Raw genomic sequence first — 21,918 nt, 5'->3', positions numbered from 1 at the left:
ACCTTTGATAGGGAAATATTTTGGAACCCTATATGCTGTTACATCAACCAAACCATTTTTTTTTCTGTTAGAGTTCTGGTTTGATATTTTTTTTTAAATATTTACTAATAATACGTCATACAAATGTAAACCAAACATTCAAGTCTGTTTTTCGTGCAATTTTTCCTTCATAAAAAATAAGTTAATACAATAGAAATCAGTGCGGCTGACTACTTAAACCAATTTAATCTAGCTTCTATAGGTGTCACTCAATTGAAATAAGCAGAAAAATGCAATTTTAAACTTTTTTTATTTCAAACGACAAAACTGCAATTCTGTTATGCATGTAGCTTGAGTATGAGAATCCATTCTAGATGTGTCATTGGTTTCAACAGTTTATGGTGCTTCCTAATATTCCCTTGAAGAACAAGGCTATGGGTGCAAATGCGTAGAAATGCCAACAAAACCATTTAATGGGGCTAATATTCCCTTGAAGAACAAGGATATGAGAACAAACAAGTATTAAACCCGCTTAATGGGGATCGTTTTTGCTAAGAGAATTCCTAATAAGATCATAAACCATCACCTTAACATCAAAAGGTTTATTTTGGATGCTTGTCGGGTCCATGGTACTCGGCTCAAGGGAGTGGGTCTTGACTTTTCTGATTTATGTTCATTCCTCTTGGCTTATGAACTAAATAATTCGTATGTCACGACAATTAATAGCTTATTTTATCTTTGCAAAAACATATATTATCGTTGTGGGGGCATTATCAAAATTTATCACCGGGTTTTTCGATAACTTTAACCAATAACAGTAAATACTATGAAAATAAACACTCCGATGACTAGCAACCAAGATTTATCTCAAACAGGAGAAAGTGTTAGCGACCAAGCAAAAAGTCTGGACGAGCAAATCCTTCAGTTCCCGTGAGAAGCCAAAACGATATATATATATATTTATTCATTTTATCAGAGAAAACTTGGAAATGACATTAGAAAAAGTTTGATGGACACTTCCATGTATTTTATTGGGCTGACTTCTGATAACTTTATATATATAACACAAGCGTTGTGAATATTGGATCATATTCTTTTATTGAACTTTTTATGTATCTATTTTTTTTTTTGTATTTTATCTGCTTGATTCTGGTCTACATGAACATAATGAAGTTCCAAAAAATAGAATACTTTTACTCCTGTAGTGTTCTGTTTAGGTAACTGTACATGTAAAACTTGTGAAAAATGAGGGATTTTTAGTAATCCAATATTTCCTGCTTGTATTTATTATTATTGTTTGTTACTTCTCAGTTTTAGCGCTATAAACAATTCACAATTAGATTCGTCCGTAAAACAACTAATGAAAATTGCACACCTGCGATAGGACATGTCAACACTGCTACGGGGTTGACACAAATACTGCTGCGGTCACTAATTGGAAATAAAATAAAATGTCCAACTGTAAAATGTCTCAATGTGCCCTTTTCCCTTGACCTAGTTCTTGACCTCCCCACGCATGATTAATCGAGCTCCTGAGAAAAATCCATTCGGATGATCCTTTGACCTCGGTTTCATATTAATGTACCCGGAAAATCTCTGGAACAATAGCCGAACTTCATATTTCTTCAACACTTCACCACAGAAGAATAAGACCCTGAAAATAAATGTATGGGTTATTAAATTGGGAAATTAAATTGTAGAAACGCTATAATCATTTTTTGTAGTCCTCAATACGAATATTGAACCCTGAAAAGGTGAATGCAGTTTTAATGGCACTCTGCAATATTGTGACAGGAAAATGTAAAAATAGCTTAATTGGCAAGTTCCCTTGTGTTCTATCACAATGCATGTTAATAAATATATCAAAAATGTCTGGTACATGTAGCTTACTTATTTAGTTATGATATGTAATTAACTGCAAGCCTCAATGAAACCGAAAAAAAAATGTGACAGCCTTGGAAGAGACTTTGAAGTGTCAAATATTAATGAACTTAAGTCCTGAAATATTAACAGCGTTTGGTCTAAATCCGAGTAGAGATTGTTTTCTTTATTTCATAGACATATTTTTTTTTCTTATGCTGAGAGTAACACTCACATATTATAGTGGAAATTTTCTAGGAAGGATAACTTATGTGATGATATTCGAGTTAGTCGGTTTTTGCATTTATCCCAGTATTCATTTTGATCCATTTTGTGAGAATTTTTTTTTTATTTTGTGTGTATGTTAATGTTTATTAAAGATTATACACTCACTGTATTTTTTTTCTTTTGCTTATACTTAACCATGTTTTCATTTTCTGCTATATCTGTCACCATTGTGTAAATCTAGGCAAATCTTGACCTATTTTTTCTATCTCAATTCTTAATATTAAACCGATTACAAATTTTACACGCCATCGTATTTGAAACAAATGTATCTGACAATCCCTTTTGAAAACTTCCTGCTATTTCAAATGAATATTTAATTAAAGAAAACATTAAGATGCATAGTTAATGCCTTTCAAATTTTAAGTCTTCGGCATGATAAAGTTGTAGTCGATTTCAGACCTGCATGGTTACTCATACATTACTTTACACACTCTGAATACTGAGCCATTTTTACGTATACTATATTTTAAATTACTTCATTTTTATATGTTGATAAAACATAAAGTTTTAATAGTAAACTGGAAATATGACTTAAAGTTATTTCCCATCTCAACATTATCTTGACAAGACATTATGATACAAAGCAAAGGCGAATCTAGGAGGTTTCGGTGGTCGGACCCCCCTTTAATATGTTGTTAATTTTTGCAAAATTTTGCAAAAAATAGAAGAATAATAGCATGGATGCTCCTCCAAAATCTCTGGATCCGTCCCTGAATGGTAACACATAAATGATTTTGAAAAAAAGGTTTCGTGGACTTTTTTTCTTAAATATAATATGTGTTGAATCAGATTGAATAACTTTTAACGAACCTTATGCATATTTGTCTGATTTTAAGGAATTTTTTAGGAGACTGACGTGCATGTACTTACAAGATTGTCATAGTGGATTTGCCATAGTTATGTCGTTTGATTTTTCTTCTGGATTTTCCATAGTTATGTGGTTTGACATCTTCTGGATTTTCTATAGTTATGCTGTTTGACATCTTCTGGATTTTCTATAGTTATGCTGTTTGACATCTTCTGGATTTTCTATAGTTATGTGGTTTGACATCTTCTACATTGGCTATATCATTGTCATAGTCGTGTCTTCTGGATAGGCTGGGTCATGATTTCTACACCACAAAAATAAGCTCTAGAATAGTTAAGTTGGCTGTATAGTCTCAGATGTCCATGTCTTGGCTGTATAGTCTCAGCTAAGATGTCCATGTTTTGGCTGTATAGTTTCAGTCACTATAGACCCGTGGATAATTGCTTGGATAACCCAATGCCAATCTAAAGATAAAACAAAAACATTTCTATATACATAGTCACCTTTTTTAAAATTATACAGTAAATAATAAACACGACGCATTGTCCCTCCCTGAAAATATATGAATATGTAACGGAGAAAATACAACAAAAATTACATTCAAGTATTATAAACATCAAAATAAAGGAAATTAAGTAAAAACTTTGAATACACCATTGCAATATCAATTTAAGAATTAAAAAAAAACATGCGGAAAACGAAAGAAAAACTAGGCCCTCACTTGTAACAAATTCTAGATGAACACAATGAAATCGCATAAAAAGCTTTATGTTAGTTGTGCAACATTTTCCTCATTTTCAACAAAAATACCCAAACAAAATTAGAAACTATGCTAAAAGGAAGTCATCACCCCGATTAGCTTACCAAATAACTATGCTCTGGGAAATATTTAAACTTCAACATTCCATAAAAGGCAAGTTTCAACTATAACACAGCTCCTATTTATAGTGTGTTGCCCCTGCCACCAGCAGAAAAATGGAACAAACATGAACCACCTCATCAATCATGAACAATAAATATTCTTTACTAGCATTTTCAAAATTTTATACGACATCTTAGGCCCCTACTCATCTCAATTATGCCAATTTTGGAGCAAAATCCTTTCCAGTTCCATTAATCAGGCTGCTGATTAATGACAAATCGTAAAACGTTATGGTATTGTATTGTACAACCAGCAAAGGATCCCATTCATTTGTCACTTTACCTATTAAATACAATTAGTATAATTGCATTGAAGTGTGGCTACTAGCTAGACACGCTTTTATGGCAAACAAAACTGTTTCGTTGATGTATGATATTCCTGACCGCAGCAATATACTTTAATGACAAATATGCCGCTTATATTTCTACCAGAATTACTTTCATTCCAGATCAATTGCCATTTTTCCAAGTTAGACCTCACCAAAACCGTCTTGGAACCCTTTGATAGATTACCGGAAGTAAGTTTTGCATTGATTGCTGGGAAATGACAATACCCACTTACGGTAGTCGTTAAATGATTTAAGGTCAACAAATTTGTTCGTTTTAAAATACCCGATCAAATAGCGTATAACACCATTACTCTTTTCATTTGCTTATCTGTCGATCTGTTTTATAGAGCATTGTTGCAGTAATCGCTAATGCCTTACTAGTTTTTGAATTGAACAAACAAACATAATAGCGACATGTTTGAAGAACGGCTCAGGTTGATACACAAACCGTCACTATCGAGTACTTTCTTCTTTATTCCCTATTAGATATCAGATTTTCAACCTATTCATCATTGAAAATGATGTATATCTATAAAAACATAAAAGGGTATATTCAAGAGTTCGATCCCGAGTCGTTCCGCCATTTTATACACAAGAGATAGCGCTAATTGTAAACAAACTATCAAGAGACCATTAGCTACAAACGTAACATGACAATAACGTTTCACATTAGCTATTATAGCTCTCTTTGCATGATTAGGTTACAGTCATGTTATTTTCTTTTATTGTGCATCATGAACATTTACCTGACGGAGTGAATACCTAGTAAACTTGTTACATTCTTCTCATATAAATGAGGGTAAATACAATGTACCCGACACCCGGAAATGGAACCAAAAGTCACAAGAGAAACGAAACTAAAAAAAAGTAAGAACAGCGCAGAAAAATTTGGTAGTTCAAGATATGCACCTTGACATTTAAATATACACTACTATCTACATTTTGTCTTCATGTTGAAATCAATTTGGACATTTTCAACTCGGCGGGTGTTTCTAGAAAAGCAGAGGACGCTTACCCTACCGGTGCATCTGGTCCATGCTCCCAGTTTTTAGTGGACTCCGAGTTGCTCATTTGCTTTTGTTACTTTGTATGTATGATTTTAGTTACTTTATGTTCTTTTTTGTGTATGTCTGTTTTTCATGTCGGGCCTTTGTCCCTGGATTACATTCTTTTGATTACCACTATAACCTTGGTTCCCTTGATTACTCTTTCATGAATTGTCATAACTATTTATTGTTTATTTATACACTGGAATCTTGAAATTGCGTACTACGACAAATACACATACCAAGAAAACAGTAAACAAAAGTTTATTCTACTTATTTTGCATGAGTATAGAGCGAATGAAACGACGTAAGTCTCTCGTATATGGAGTCCATAAGTCTATTTAAAACGAAGTACTATTGATAGATTATTCTTTAATATTGAAAATAGCAGGTAAAACAATTGCAGAGAATAGATATGTAAAATATCAAATCAATGGAAACAGTTGGAACGACACTAAAATACGGGGGAAAATTGGGGAAAATATTATGCTTGGTAGTGGATAGTTAGCGACAGATTTTTCGAGAGCACCCTTTATTGCCCGTTGGCGTGTTTTTGAAGTAGGCCTGTAAATATTCATCTGAACATTAATCATTTTATGTAAAAAAGTGCGTAATAGAATTCTTACTCAACATTTGATACTTAAAATGCATAATTTAGTTGCAGATGAGAATCGAATATTTAAATACAATCAAATTACATCATTTAAAATATTGATAACATCAGGGACTTGTGGGGAAACGTTTGACAAATTACGGTTTATTAAACTTCAATACAAACTTTGAATTTTAAAACATAAGTGTAGTATGACAAAAAGGTGGCGAAAATTAATATTTTGTACAAACAGAGATTAGAGTTTACGGGTTTGTGCCTGTGTCAAGTCATAAAACAAAGGCGTCTTTATGATGCGTCACACCATGAAGATTTCCACATTTAAAGCCTATCTCTGGTAATTTTGAAATACCCTACTAGTTAAAAACAATAGCCGATACCCGTCAAATGTTCAAAAACACTTGAAATATGATCATGCATGCTTTAGTCCGTTGATTTAAAACAAGATAAGAGGAACAATGGAATGCTTCCCCTTAAAATTACAGATTTTTTTTACATTCCAGATATACCAAACAGACAAAAGGATTCTAGTATGTCGTACCATCACAGATGGTTTACTTAAGATGCGTGTGTAGAAGATGTAAATCAATGGAAGTTCACTAAATTCCCATGATACGGAAAGCGCGGACGTAGGAAAAAAGTTTTTTTTTTCTGTTCTTCCTCCAGTTACAACTGTGCTTGTTTGACTTGATGGGATCAATTATATGTACTCCATATTCATACTTACACCTAGCAACACCGCAAACCATATACTAGTACATTTGTAAACAGTCTTTAATCAGTGATATTTAGAAAGGAGTTATAATTATATGTTCCCTATGTAATATTAAACGGCTCATGTTAAAAAAAATATCCCCATTTTCCCCACCTTTTACATCACACAAAAACTTTAAAATAGTATCAACGTTTAAGAAAACCAAAATATATGGAAACACCCTAAAACCACTCGTTTCAAGCATGATCAATTTAAATAAAAAAATATCAACTTATTTTATGCTGTTATACGAAACCTTATATCATCGTGCTTTACTCATAAACTGGTCTTATAATTCCCAGAATTACAATTTTGTCATTAACAAAAAAAAATGAAACGTTTGACTCAATAAAGCTGTAATTGCATTACTTTTTGTTGTGTCGTTTATAATTAAACAAGTCAGTAGAAATATCACCATCCCTCGGAAACTTGACAAGAACAATTGATTCCGCTATAATTTGAGTTATCCGCCCTATTTCCCCACCAGCATCCTATTCAGCCAATTAGGCCACAATTAAATCTAAATGATAGACCCTTATTGTTGGAGATTGGAGGCTGAAATTGATTCCAATCCTTCTTCTAACACGGTAATTACCATCAAACCTTGTCAATTTCAATCATTGTTTTATCATCTATTAATTATCGGCTTTGGAGAAGACAACCTACAAATTAATTGATTTGTGAGGACGAACGTTCAATAAGGCGGAGGATTATGTTGGTTAACTAGTGTTGTTAGTGCTCAGATCTGTATCAGATGTTAGTTATGATAGCCTAGTCTGCTTAATGGTTTGTTCGATATGATAGATGCTTAGCACGTTCTGTTGTTGAGCTTTTTTTATCATCATGACTGTTACACGCAAAATATTATGGGATGGTCGTGATGTAATAGGGGATACAGACAAAGCTAAAAATTGACAACAAATAAATATGTATTGAATACTTATGATTTATAGGAATCAAACAGTAAAAATAGGTAAAGAGCACACTTTCCACTGATACTGAATCCTTTGAGTCAGCTAAATGTATATAAACAGGCCATGTGGTTTAAACCATGCACACAGTGGGCAGGGAGGGGGAAACATCAGAGTTGTCATTTTCTCAGTTTAAGAACGTTACATATCATCACATTGTTTTGTTTTCGTGACAAAAGAAGGTACAAGATTTATATCAGGTTTATAGACAATTATATGGAGTTTCCATTTTTTCATCCACATTTCTCCCTGATAAAGTTATAGAAACATCAAACCCAGTGACACGGGAAATAAAAATTGACGGTTCATGATGACGGTGTAAGCCACATCGAGAAAAATCTATCCTAAATATCTACATATCGCAATCGAAACATTTTTTCACAAAATTCGGTGATTACAAATTTAACCATGGCGACAGTCAGACGGCTATTCGTAGGAGGTCAGTATACAAGCAAGTAAGCGGAAAACCATTAGATACCCCTGAAACCCTTCCACGCAAGGACATTCGGAAGGTATCAGTGACCTTCGATCATAAAAGATCTGTCTAAAACGACAGCATGGCGGATCATGTTTCAGAGATATCTTTAAAATCAACATATTCTGTCGTAGTTGTATGACGAAGATAGGTTTTTGTTTAAAGTTGTCACGATAACTAAAAATTTGTGTTTTAAAAAAGTTAATTAAACAATTACATGAGAAACTCCTTGGGAATTTCATAATTTGTGTACTGAATTTTTATTAACTGTCAAAATCTGAGTAATTTTACTTTTAGTCAACAATAAAAATGAAAGTAAAATTTGTGACCATCCTAACATATCTCTCCGGGACGTAAATATGCCATTAGCGACAAAAAAAATTATATACTGCAAACGTTTAACTGTCTTAACGAAAACTAAAGACAAAATATGATCACTCAGAATTCCTCGAGAAGAAAAATAAAAAGAGAAAACATTCGAAGTATTATTGAGTCTCATGGGGACAAAGCAAAGCACGAGTCGATAATCAAAGTCCAAAAGCAAATGGGCAATAGCCAAAACTATATCCATGAATATTGATATGACAAACTACTGGCTAAAGAACATTCAATTATACTATATAAATTATAATACGAATCTTAGCAAGTCTTGTTAATCATATTCATCAGGGTTTTATCAACTTTTGACCATATGACTTGAGAAGTCAGTGTCGGATCCAGAGGAGGTGCAGTGGGTTGGCACTCCTTTTTAATGGACGATTTTTCATTTTCATTTGCAAAATTGGCAAAAACTGGCAAAAAATGTCCTAGAACCCACTTTTCTCCTAGAAACTTCGGCTGGCACCCCCTTTCAAGGTGTCTGAATCCGGCCCTGGAAGTACAAACTGCTTGTAAACACACCCAATTTGAAGATTACAAAACGAAATTTTATGCGCAATAATTTTGATATTATGAAATGCTTTGAAGTGCTATACCTGTATCTAGGTTTACTAATGCTAATATTCTTAGTGTCCAGAACATGGCGAAATATGTAAGAAAAACATGTTTCGTTCAAACTAAAAATCCTATTTCACACTAGCGAAAATACAATTATCCATAGCTAACAATTTATATATGCATCAGTAAGCAAATTTACAAGAATGTTTAGTGCCCTTAAGTTTTAAATTCGTCAATGCCAGCATATATTGACTTGGACGGGCATCCAAAACAGCCTTTAGCGCCAACGAGTGGTAAAAGACACTTTCGCACTTACGTGTTGGGAAAATGAATTATAAAAACTGTGACAAGATATACGTGAATCTCAATCAACACACCGCTTGGTAAACAATCTCGATGCACTTTTGGATCTGCCAAGATGTGCATATGGGTTGTAAATATTTCTGAAAGTCAGGCCATTGTAAATGACTCAGATGATTAATGTCTTCTACTCAATGTGTGCTTCTTAACACGTCATAACTTAACGTTTTATGTATCTTAGAATTAGTTTTGTTTTAAATTTTCAGTTTTAAGTTTGCTTGGTTTTCGTCCGGTGTTTGTTTAGTATAACCTTAAACTAATTCTTATTTGTATTGTAGTACTGTTGTGTACTTTCTGTGTAAATTAATATGTGCAAAAGCTTTTAAGTTTGAAGTAGCAACATGTCTCGTTTTATTCTCAGCGAATTATCCCACTCCACTTTCCAAATATCTTCTTGATTGTTATTTTCAACTTATCAAATAAAAGTTTGCTCTTCAATAGATAGCCTTGAAATGTATTAAGTTTTGCCCTATACCATTTTCTCAATGCTTTATTTAAAAAAAGAGAAACATCATTAAGATTTCTGACAATTTTCTGCTCCGAAAGTTGTAATTCTTTTGTGTCCATTCTACCGACTACATGACAATGGCGGATTTTACAAAAGCACATCCCATTGTTGGTAGTCGCTCTCGTAAGCGCTTCTGCTGTAAACCGATCTGTTTCCTTTATTGTAAAAGTACATCCGTGTCATTGATGACTTCCAAAGCTTGGCTTTTGTTATGAATATATAGACTTATTTAGAATGATATTTTATGGTGTTGTAAACATTAACTGTGTGTATATTCAAAGCCATTATAAGCAGAAAGTAAAAAATTGTTATTCAAATGAAGGTGAAATTTCTTTTGTGCGCAATGTATCAACTAATACGTTTTACAATAAAATAACATAATACTTTGCTTTTGTTCGGGTCGTACGAATGATTTTCGTATGAATGTCTGTTAACCGAGTGTACATAAATTGATCCCAATAAAAGATTACGATCGCGTATTGTAGAAACCATGTAATAGTGACCCAGTAAGCGAAATAAAAGTCGAAAACATGAATGGAAAAAGGTTCACATAAGGATAAACTGTCCTTTATACCTTCTGAATAAAAGGTCTTTGTAAAATTTTATTTTGTGTACAAGGGATTTAATCAAGGCATAGATTCATTCCTTAATAACCCAATATGTCGATACGTTTTTATTGTGACGGGGAATAAGTGGAACTAATCGCAATTGGAAACAGTGCAGAAAGGTGAATGAAAAGGTGTACAGTAATAAAAATACATCATAATGTAAACAGCTTACCGATGGATTGAACAAACAATATCGGTAAGAAATCAACTCTTTAGTAGCAGTCTTTATAAATATCAGACAGGGGGTGATTTATGTATGTCAAAAACCCACAACACTAACATGTATTTCTTATTTAGAAACCGTTACAGACCACATAACCAGCGTTTGTTAGCCATTCGGTTATACAATTACAGTTTTGAAGGAAATATTGATAAAAATGGTACATAAAATTTGGACTTAGCAAGAGTTATCGTTTTTGATTTGGTTGATGTAAGTGGGAGATGAATACAAAAAATGTATATGATTTTCCCAAAAATACAGATGTGTGCAAAAAAGAAAATCATTGTTTGATCGGTGGATTTTTTCTGCATCCAGAATCACCTCCAGCATATAAGCAGTGCCATAATTTAATTTGGATGATTACTTATCTTGGAATTAAAACGGTTGTACACCTAGGAATTCTGATATCCACGTGTAAATATAAATCGCAAATATCGGTGAATTTTTCCATCCAATTCTCTATCCCTTTGACTTCTTTTACGTGTACAAATTACCAAAGAAATAAGCATCTGCCCTGCCCCTTATTAATGAAATGAACAAAACTTAATTTTCTCGAAAATTTGAACAATAGCTTTATCACAAGTGTATTTCAAATGGGGGAAAAAATTAAACAATGGTCGGTTTTTAAAATCGTAAAACTATTTTTGAGACTACAGCTTTCCCTTTTTCTGCATAAACAAGGAAAACAGAAAAAACAAACGCGGATGTCGTCCATTTGTTTTCTGTTTATGGATGGATGAAGTTTTTAATGGAATCTGTAGGGGAAGATATTTTCTCTGTTTCATCATATTTTTTCTATGAAAAATTAATGATTCAATTGGTATTCGATGTAAAAAGCAAAGGTTGAAACAATCAATGGTAACGTTATCCATGGGAATGTGGAACTCGAATGAACATATAATTATCTACAGTTAAAGTACTAAACAGAAACCAAGATTGGAGGCGTATGGCGAGATTGATATAATACCCGGATCGGTATTCCGTACTGCTGAGATACCGGAAACCATCTTTGACTGTGGTCCCACTGTCTGGCGTAACTGTTGTTGAGAAAAAAAGTACCTAGAAACCTTTCTTGGATTATGGTTCGATGAGGTTACAAAGTTTAATTGAAAATTGATATTTTACAGTGGCGATGTTCTAGCTCTTTCATTTTGAAAAGGTCCTGCTAAGCGCTAAAAGTATTGGAAACTATTCCATGGAGAAACATGTTTTTGCCTTCTAATTACATCGAGGATCTGCAGTGACATTTCCCTGTCAGTGGAACTACATCGACGGAGTCGGAATGTCATTTTCAGATTAAACAATTTTGCAGTAAATCATTATTCATGAACTCGAAACCCTTACAACCTGGATTTCCCTACCCACATTCTATCACTGATAATATGATAATAACCAGGGGAAAATTAAGAAAGACAACTCCAATCAAAAGTCACTCGGTCATTTCTTGACGTTAGGATCGGAAAACTTCGTTCAACTTCGGTTACACACGTACGACGTCGAGGACATAACTAGCTTAATCTTCGTTACCACTTTTACACGAGAACCGGAGATAATAACAGATTTCTCTGGCGTGAAAACAGTAGGAGATAAGTCCACTCTAATAACTCCAGTCTGCACGAGTGTGCGTCAACACTTACGGAAGACGTTTGACGATATGTATTACCTCGAATCTTGTGTCAACAACTCGCGATAGTGATAGTGAAAAGTACACATTTTCCTAAGCATGTAAACTTTATCTTGTCAATTTAAAGAAAAATTAACCAAACCAGTTATAAATCATTATATGAAATCGTAAACCTAGATTTACTGTCTGCATCAGATTTGAGATATGAGTTTAAATTGACAAGATATATACATAACACCCTTATTTGGACCCTCATAGGGGTACAAGTTTCTGGCTACAGTTAATAGAGATAAAACTGCTTTTTAGCATGGATAAAAAATGCTACATAGCAGACAAAAACGTCAACGATAGTCGCAGCTTTGTGGGGTATTAATACCCCACGGAATGCCAGTAGCTGATTTTATACGGTTATGAAATCCTTAATTTATCCCCTCAGCTCCGTTTCTTGGTATCGGATGTCAGACCAATTTGAACAATTTATTTTTGACTATGAGAATATTATGTAACTTAAGACAATCGAGATATTAGCTATCTCTATCAACACTTAGACAGAAAATAGAGAATTGGTATACCTGAGGATTGATACAGCATTGTTTATAACACCATGATTTGAATTTGTCAATGACAGGGGTATACCTAAATCCACCATCACGACACCGGTCTTTTTGACACATGTTGTATCAAAACAAAAGCAATAGTAACGAAGAAGATAAAAGTCCATGAACTTTCCATTTACTGTATTTGATAATGAAATTAAAAGTACCAATGTATACAGTAGGAAAATGTAGCAACGAGCCTTTGAAATAACGGTATAAGTTTACTTTTTAAACTCCGATATCATTCTAAATAGTTTTTGGTACATTATCATTTTTTTATGCTGTTTTTTTCCCTCTGTGTATAGTTGAAGACTTCAATTTCATGCCCTCTTTCTTTAAAGATGAACCCTTTTCCTGACCGACTCCTTGTAGCTGAAGTTTGTTTACAGGCCTCATATCATCGATCAAGTAAGAAATGATAAAAGTCAACATACTACCGTATTCTATCTGAAGCTTATACGATTAGGGCCTATATCAGAGGGGCTATAATCTGAGTTCGGTAAATTCAATCTAACCGCGAATAAAATGTATTACCACGGCGGGACCTGACAACGCCTGGACCGATAGATCTAAGCAGATAGCCGGAGAGAAAGCAAATCCCTTACATAGCAGTCTTATTTACATTGATAAAGTATGACCCTATTCCAAAATTCTCGAATTCCATATGACTTCATCATACCCGCTTCCACAGGTGTGTGTTTTTAATTTCCACTTTGTTTTATTAAATAAAACCAACATTTGAAAATTTATCTTTGGCTTTAAATAAACTTTACAGAAATTATTGGTGATTTGAACAGATCAAAGGAAACGCACAAATTTGTTAAACCGTAAACAGGACATGTTCTTTACGTATATAGCGAAATCTTTGCATTAGTTCATAACGTCACAATAGTTCTGAAGTACATGTAGTTGAAATTTCATCAGTATTGTATACTTAAAGTATAAAAACGTCAAAGTGTAAAGGGGCAATTAGTAGATTTTTGTATAGTTATTAACGACAATAAATCCTAGAAACCGGCTTGGCCAATACACAACAAAAATCAACCCGAAGTACTTACATAATCTTGTATTTAATTATCTTTTGGATCTTGCACTTCCTTTAAGTATTTGGTTCTATAATGCTGCAGTATCAATGGCGGATCCAGAGGGGGTGCAGGGGGTTGGCCACTCCCCCCTTTTCCATTGGATAATTTGTCATTTTCATATGTAAAATTGACAAAAAATGGTGAATAATGTCCTAGCATCCCCCCTTTTCAGAGGAACCCCGACTGACACCCTCCTTTTCAAAGTGTCTGGATCCACCCGTGAGCATACAGAAATTTACAATATTTATATAATTGGTGTTTTGTATTGTTTCACATCTTGAGTTTGCATTAAGTTTAGAATATTGAGACTTTGTCATAGAAAACTTTCGTGGGAAAGTAGTGGAGTTTCATCTCATCAATAGCACTTCTAGTTATAACGTTGTCTAAATCGCCTTTTTTTCTACCAGATCTGTTCAATTTTTTCTTATCATTTTAGTATGCGTTCTACTATAACGAGACATTGCGGATCTAATATATTGTACTGAAAGATCACTTTTCTGTTCATACTCAACAGTTGGTGACTGGAATCAGCTGAACTTAGAGGCAAGAAATGCCAGGAACATAGGCACTTTCAAAAGAATCTTTAAAGGACAACGAGAAAAAAAACTGAATACCTCAATTTTGGAGAAAGGAAAGTTAATTTTATTCATACCAGGCTTACAAACATGTGTGGTGTGCAGCTCTAAAATACTGACTTATTTTATATTAATGTGGTCCCATCCCTTCTTGTAGTTGTGGACATCCTTTCGAGGATTGCCCTCACTATTTTATGGAATGCAATTTGTATACCGAATACAGAAATTCTCTGCTGGCACGGTTAGCTGGTTTTAACGTTACGATAGTATTTATGTTGGCTGGTGCGTGTGTTCTTCACTTCATAAAACGAACAAAAAGATCTGAATAATACTGCCATGGTTATCTCTCACCTCACTCCTTTTTCCCAGCCCCCTCTTTTTATTATATTCCCTTTAGTTTCATATCGTCCGTGTTGATTAGAATTGCCATTTTGCTATACTCTTTTATTGTTTTTTTTATATACTAAACTGTCGTCATTTTGCATTATTTTGTAATCATTGTTTGTTTGGGAGAGGACCTCCATAATGTTGTTATAACTTTAGTCCAACCTGTTTGCTTGTACTTTTATGCAAATAAATATGTTTGAACTAAACTATACTACAACAAAGATACCGTTCACTAAAAAAGACATGTTCGTTCATATACATGTATTGATAAATTGAAGTATACTCCTGTGAAAAATGTTCGCCTAATAATGAGCACTCTCCGGGATACCTTTATTCAGTTAACAGAATATGTTTCATGGCATGGATTGCTCTACCAAAAGTACGGGAGCGTATACGTTTGGTTGTATCTCATCTCTCCTTAAGTTTCGTATCGTATTTCAAATAATCTAGAACTAAAGTACATGTAGCAGTCTTTGTAAGAATCATGCAGATTCTGTAATATGTGATATACCCCAGAAAGGCTACACATTTTTTTTAATTAAGTTACGTTATAGATCTATATGATGAAATGGATAATTATTCTTTCCTGTCTGTCTGCTCTTAGGAGATAATTCATATTGAAAATCCAACAATTTCTATTGTATTTTAGTGTCATTTAGGATTTATCTCCCTTAATTTTGAATTCTACAGTGCATTCTATATATTTTTTATCTTTTAAGAACAATGTTATATGAAAAGCCGCAAGTTAATTTCTGTTTACTTACGCATTTTAAACAAAATATCAAAAATAAAAAGTATGTAGGCTTTCCAACTACGTATCACATTTTGTATGATTCTTAACTGGAGTACTACTCAAAAGGAAAATCTACCAACTTCAACACAAGTAGGCTCTGAATGTCTTTCATATTTTATGTGTTTCATACATGTATTTAACCGACTTCTGATTTATAGAGTTCATCTCTAACTAATCAAAACGTAAAGTAGAAAAATGCGATGAAGTTCGACTTTACGATTGGTATATGGACGGAATGTTAAAACATTTGCTTAACATTTACATAACAGTGTACATTGTACACCATTATCCGAATTTTTAATAATGTGATCCAACATCGACATGAAAAAAATCAAGGCATCACAAATCTTGAGAAGTGACTGATGGACAGACGGACGGACGACAGATAGCACAATCCTATTTTTTTAAATGCTATCAACTTAGCTCACGAGTCATTGACATGACAATCATTTTTCTCCCATTTTATACATATTATGTGCTATGCAAAAATTTTCTCAATAGTTGTCTCAAAGTAAATGCATTTGACCGGAGAACATATGCGTTTTTTATTGTTAAGAATACCCTCCAATATAATATTACTCTAGATCATGTCGATTTACAATATCAATGTCCATAAACAACATTTTTGTAAAATCGTTATGATGTGATCAATTTCATATTGAGGAAAAAAACTATTTGCGTTGAAAACTACATGTATAGTTACATGTAGATATTAATAAGATTTGTTATTTTAATTTTCAAACTTTTCATGTGATTGTATTTTGTATAAATACTTTTCAAGTTTGGGTTAGCTTTGTGTTAGGAACTATCATTTTAATTGTGAAAATATCTTTTTATTTGGAATATGTATATATTGCTCGGTTTGAAGCGTTTGTAAATATCAGTTAAGGTATTTTAATAGTAATAAGACGGCTACTTCTATGATAGAAGCGTATTCATTCGGTTAATATTTCTAAGACAATATTGAAAAGGGATAGAAATCCATATCTTTGGTCCTTGAAAACGCAAAACTTGTACTGCACTTTCGCTTGTAATGAAGATTGACATGCATACAGACACGCGGACACTAAATATGCTTTTGATTTCAGTCGAACTGCTCTACAATATAACTGAAAATCTAAGGGAATGCTAGAGCTCAAACTGAACTTACCAGGCAATCAAAGATAAGAATCTCGGGGGCTAATTTTTTGTCAATTTTATAAATGTACCAAGACAATAATTTCGACACTAAATTGTACTTTTCTAGGGAAAATTTCAAGGAAAACTTTAACAACACTAGAAACAGTAGCATGGATGTATATTTCTAAAATACACACCAACAACATCTGATGCATAACTATCAAAAGAAGTCAATATCTTTCTGAAGTTCCATAAAAATATCCGTATTTTTTCTCATTCACATCACTTAATTGATTCATGGGATTCTTTTGTGTTAATAATATCTGCATGTGCATTGTCAGGTGCGTGTTTTAATTGAATAATTCGCAAACACATTACATTTTTTTGTGTGTACAGTACCGTCAAGATTGGGGAAATTTTGTCTTAAAACGGGAAGTATATACCCAGGGTCTCTGTTTAAGACAATGTAATTTTTGACAGTGTGGTTCAGGTATAATTCGACACTGAAGAATGTTCAAATAGATTAAAAATTCTCAAGATATACATTTTGAAACATGACCAAATATTGTGTAGCCTTTAATTATTTTGGAGGCGACAACCGATAAATCATATATGTTATGTACGGGTACTGGGTAGATTGCCATTGGAGTGTACCTGTTGTTTTAGTTTTAATTTAAACATTGCAACCGAACCCATTAAATCGGTCGAGCAAACACAAGTATGAGAAAACTGGTAAATCAAGTAATTTTAAACCTAAGACTGTCTAAAAATTACCCCGTCCTGCCGAAACATTAAATTGTCTAAACGCATGACTAAGTTTTCTTTTCCACCTGGTGCGAAAACTGTGATTAAGTTTAGCTTTGGTAAAATAATAACATGCCTAGCGCTTTCTTCAACTGAAAATTTTATAGGTTTTTTACTTTATTTTATTTTAGCAAGTATTCCTGAATTGGAAAGTTTTAACGACTAAATATACATGTACATTTCACCGACGAAAACATCAAAGGTTTTTTCGGTTATGTGTATTGGATATTGTAGATTTCATGTCCTAATAAATGTTTATAACAACTACACCAAATAAAGCTTAATTGTGTATTCAACCAGTTAAATCATTTGAAAAGTTTGAAAGTTTCTTTTAAAAGTTTTTCTTCTTTATTTTTTAAGAGAATAAATTTAAATGTCATTCATTACTTTCGCTGCGGACAAAAATAAAATTATCCTTATATTTCTCTCCGCCAATTTATGCTATGATAGTGATAAAATTCGAAAGACAATTGGTAATATCGTAATCTCATTAAGTAGATACTGAAATCGTAAATCTTGTTTCTCTGATCCCATTTGATCTACAGATTACACATCAGAAATGCTCGGCAAATGATTTTGTCGCCTAAGCGATAATGCTACTTCTTGGTGACTGTAATTTATTGGCCAAACATGATAGATTGCAAGAAAATTAGCTAAAACAATTTACCAGAGGGGTCATATACAATATGCGAAATTGGAACCCGACTAATTAGATCAGTAAATGATCCGGAGAAATTCCGTTTATGATTTAGTATTTTACAATCCCATACGACTGTTTCATTTCTTTCTTTCATTAATGATGCATCTTAATTTGAACATTCTTTAATGTCGATTTCTATGAAAAACTCGCAATAAAATGATGATTTCTAACAACCGGGGCAACATCTAGATGAGAAGATTGTAAAATTGGCCTATAATCGGTGTGAAATGCTGAAGTGGGAGATCCGGGTGATCCTTAATGATGGAAATAGATCAGTATGAAATCTAACACGACATGGCATTATTCCAAACATTATGGTTTTTTTTTAATTATTTCTCATCTTTGATTTTGGAAGATCGTATGAAATTCCACACTGATGTATTCCGACGAGAATAATTCCGGTTTATGGGTAAACGTGAAAATTCCTTCAAATGACTCTCAAAGAAGTTATAAATGATTTTTTTATAAATTTAAAAACAAAATGAATGTATTTGAAAATTTAATATATGATTTTTTTAAATTTAACCATTATAAATAATAAAATTTGTTTTATCAAAGATTCAAATTTTCAAGTTAAAATTTAAAAAGTTCGATGAAGTTTCGAATTTTTATAACTGCCTGAAGAGCCATTTCACGCACGTTTTCTCGAAAGTAAAACTACTTCGATAAACACATAAACTTGAGCATACCTTATTCCGTTTTAATTTGTCATTGTAACTAAAAAACAAATTTAAAAACCTCTTATATTTTAAAATCACAAGGTACTTGAAACTTGAAAAGTTTTGTTTAAAACTATAAAACATGCCATTCAAATTGAATGAAATTTTTGTTAGCATTCCGTTAAAGTTTTACAAAATGGATACATAATTTGTCGCGCTTCTAAACTTCAGTGGAACAAGGTGTGCCCAACAAACGACTAGGTGACCAAAACTTTCATATCATGAAATAATCAAAACTAATAATCGAATTGTTTTCAGTATTTTTGTTCATTTAATTTTGCATCTCTGCATTTTCAAATAAACAATATTCTTATATACAAAAAATGCAAATAAATTTTAAATAAAGGTAAACAATTAAAAATAGCAGAAAACTATATATACGGATCGAACGTTATATATACGTATTAATATTTAAAAAAAAATAGGTATACAAATTTGTCCATCTCCGCGACCTACTTAAATATACAGATTCGAATAAATTCTTAACAAAAAAAACTAAGTAGTTGGTTTTAGTTGAGGTTTTTACGTAAAAATTGAGCTTTTTACTAAATTGAAAAAAATATAAAGATTAAAAGAACAAGACAGGGACGTTACACACAAACAAAAACAATTTCCAACAATACTTACAAAACTAATAGTAGTGGTTTACTTTGAAAAGTGAGCAAATTATTAAAAATAGGTGTCAATTTTTTTCCTACTGTTTCCGAATTTCATCGAAACCCGAACTATATTATTATGCTAAACAATTTTCTACAAAAGTGGTCTCGTTCAATAGTTTATATGAATAAATACAGATCTCTCTGTCATGATTGTAATAAAATTATATAAATCTAAATTCATAAATTCAGCACATTTTTTGCAAAAATCGCACCATGTTTTTTTTCATCAAAAGTTATACATTCAGTCATACACGCACGCGTTCGTAAAAACATTTACTCTGAGTTTCACAAGTGAAACAATGAATACATTCTTACCAAATGTCATGGAAATCGGTCTCGCCACTCATTCAACACATGTAAAAATGGATAAACAAATGTATATGAGAAATATAATGTTACCATCACACGCAGCACATATATGGTCACAAAACAACTAAAAAACATACGGTTTTACATGTGTGTCAGTGGAACTGTATTATTTCCCCCTGTCGCTTCTGAGGATTGTTGATAGTGTTGCTGCATAAGTCTATGATGAGCAGCCGCTTGGCTGTTTGGATCGTTGGCATCGCCTGGTAAATACATACTAATCATTTCACGTAAATCTCCCGCCTGCCTGGGTGCTCCTGGAACTTGTGAAACTCCTCCAGACTGGTTCGGTTCCCTTTTGACGGACGGGGGAACCTGTGACGGAGACATGGTCGAGTAAGGATTCATCCCTACGGACATAGTGTAGTTAGATGTTCCATTCATGTATGAGCCGGTTGTCATCTGATTTGCAGACATTTGTTGAGCAGGAATAGAGTAGTTACCGTATTGAGCTAGTCCCATTTGATTGGCCATGTGATATGCGTTCGGATCGTTCATCATATGCATGGGGTATCCGTTCGGCATATAACCATTCATCCCAGGGTACATTCTATTTGGATCTGATTGTAATTGTCCTCCACCGCCGGGCATTCCTGGTAGAGCATATTTGTCTTTTTTCATTAGGGTCTTTGTTTTCCTCCTTGGTCTGTACTTATAGTCGGGATGGTCCTTCATGTGGATGGCACGAAGACGTTTAGCTTCGTCAATGAATGGTCGTTTTTCAGATTCGGATAAAAGTTTCCATTCGGCACCAAGTCTCTTGCTGATTTCAGAATTGTGCATTTTCGGATTTTCCTGAGCCATTTTCCTCCTTTGGCCCCGTGACCACACCATAAAAGCGTTCATGGGCCTTTTGACACGATCGTCAGTTTTGCCTTTTTGGCCCATGTTGTTGTTATTATTGTTATGTTGTCCATTCATGTCTCCCGGAGACGGGGGAGAATGTACTTGTTGTTGTGCTGGATGTTGATGCATGTTCATCCCTCCTGTAACGGGCACGTGCATTCCTTGAGATGCTGGGGGTATGGCTGTAGTTGGTCCTTGCTTTTGTAAGTCACTTTCCATAATATGAAGTTAGTTCACAACTTCCACGTGTTTTATACAAGTCCAATACACTGATTATAATATGTGTATAAAGTCAATGGATCCTGAATACGCTCAAGTCCAATAAATGATAAACTTCAATACAACCCTTTCAGAGACAAACTGTAAAACAGGTCTTACAATTCCAACTTCTTATTCTTTTGGCTAATACAGTTTACTAAACAAGGAATATTGATTCGACAGTGAACAAATAGACACGAAAACATCCAATCAAATTAGTCCATTTCGAGTTTACGGTGTCACGATTCATAGGCTCCTATGCGATTTGTTTCACAATAAGCTAGGTGAAAGAAGAAGGGGGCGGGGCTTACCTGTTGAATTTTTATTGTCGTGTCCAAACAATTGAGTGAATTCAATCGTGTTGAGAACCGCTCAAGTCGTGAAAAGTGGGCATGGTCTATATTGACATGTAGATCGAAAAATTATCCGTTAGAAATTTTTACAGGTGTTATTATTTTTATTATAGTTTTCAATATATTTTACTACTTCAACAAATATAAATTTCTAATTATCATAAAATGCATGGTTTTAAATGAAAAATAATGAATTTATTTTTTTTAAATGGTGAGAAAATTTGAAAAGAAAAACTGTTGTAATTAATACTCACACAAAGACACACAAAGAAACTAATTTAGACTCTATGATTTATTATTATTTTACTAGAATACGCATAAATATAATAGCTTTGGATTTAATGCTTGTACGGAGGTTTCG

The 21,918-nt window shown here is 33.3% G+C and overlaps 1 protein-coding gene and 1 long non-coding RNA gene across 12 annotated transcripts in view; both read right to left on the bottom strand.

Moving 5' to 3' along the window:
• Positions 1-272: 272 nt before the first annotated feature.
• The window catches only part of LOC148626379 (uncharacterized), a 93,793-nt gene continuing 72,147 nt past the window's right edge, over positions 273-21,918 (bottom strand). For all 11 annotated transcript variants that reach the window (XR_015920054.1, XR_015920051.1, XR_015920053.1 and 8 more), the window contains 2 exons: positions 2,998-3,399; positions 273-1,633 (listed from right to left, as the gene is read on the bottom strand). This is a non-coding gene — a long non-coding RNA (uncharacterized LOC148626379). The remainder of the gene's footprint in view (positions 1,634-2,997; positions 3,400-21,918) is intronic.
• Positions 19,324-21,375, bottom strand: LOC148626382 (transcription factor Sox-2-like). Its single transcript, XM_088570339.1, has one exon. The coding sequence runs from the start codon at positions 21,163-21,165 to the stop codon at positions 20,185-20,187; it is 981 nt and encodes a 326-aa protein (XP_088426465.1). The 5' UTR covers positions 21,166-21,375; the 3' UTR covers positions 19,324-20,184.

The sequence above is a fragment of the Perna viridis genome, chromosome 2, assembly GCF_037379345.1.
Source record: "Perna viridis isolate PV_CMFRI_1.1 ecotype Kerala chromosome 2, ASM3737934v1, whole genome shotgun sequence".
In the NCBI taxonomy this organism is placed as follows: Eukaryota; Metazoa; Mollusca; class Bivalvia; order Mytilida; family Mytilidae; genus Perna; species Perna viridis.
The sequence above is the reverse complement of the archived record's forward strand: the minus strand, read 5'-3'. Positions and strand labels throughout refer to the sequence as shown.

What these genes read in the sequence shown, in the direction of transcription:
- LOC148626382 (XM_088570339.1), bottom strand. Translation starts at nt 21,165, where the DNA reads ATGGAAAGTGACTTACAAAAGCAAGGACCAACTACAGCCATACCCCCA.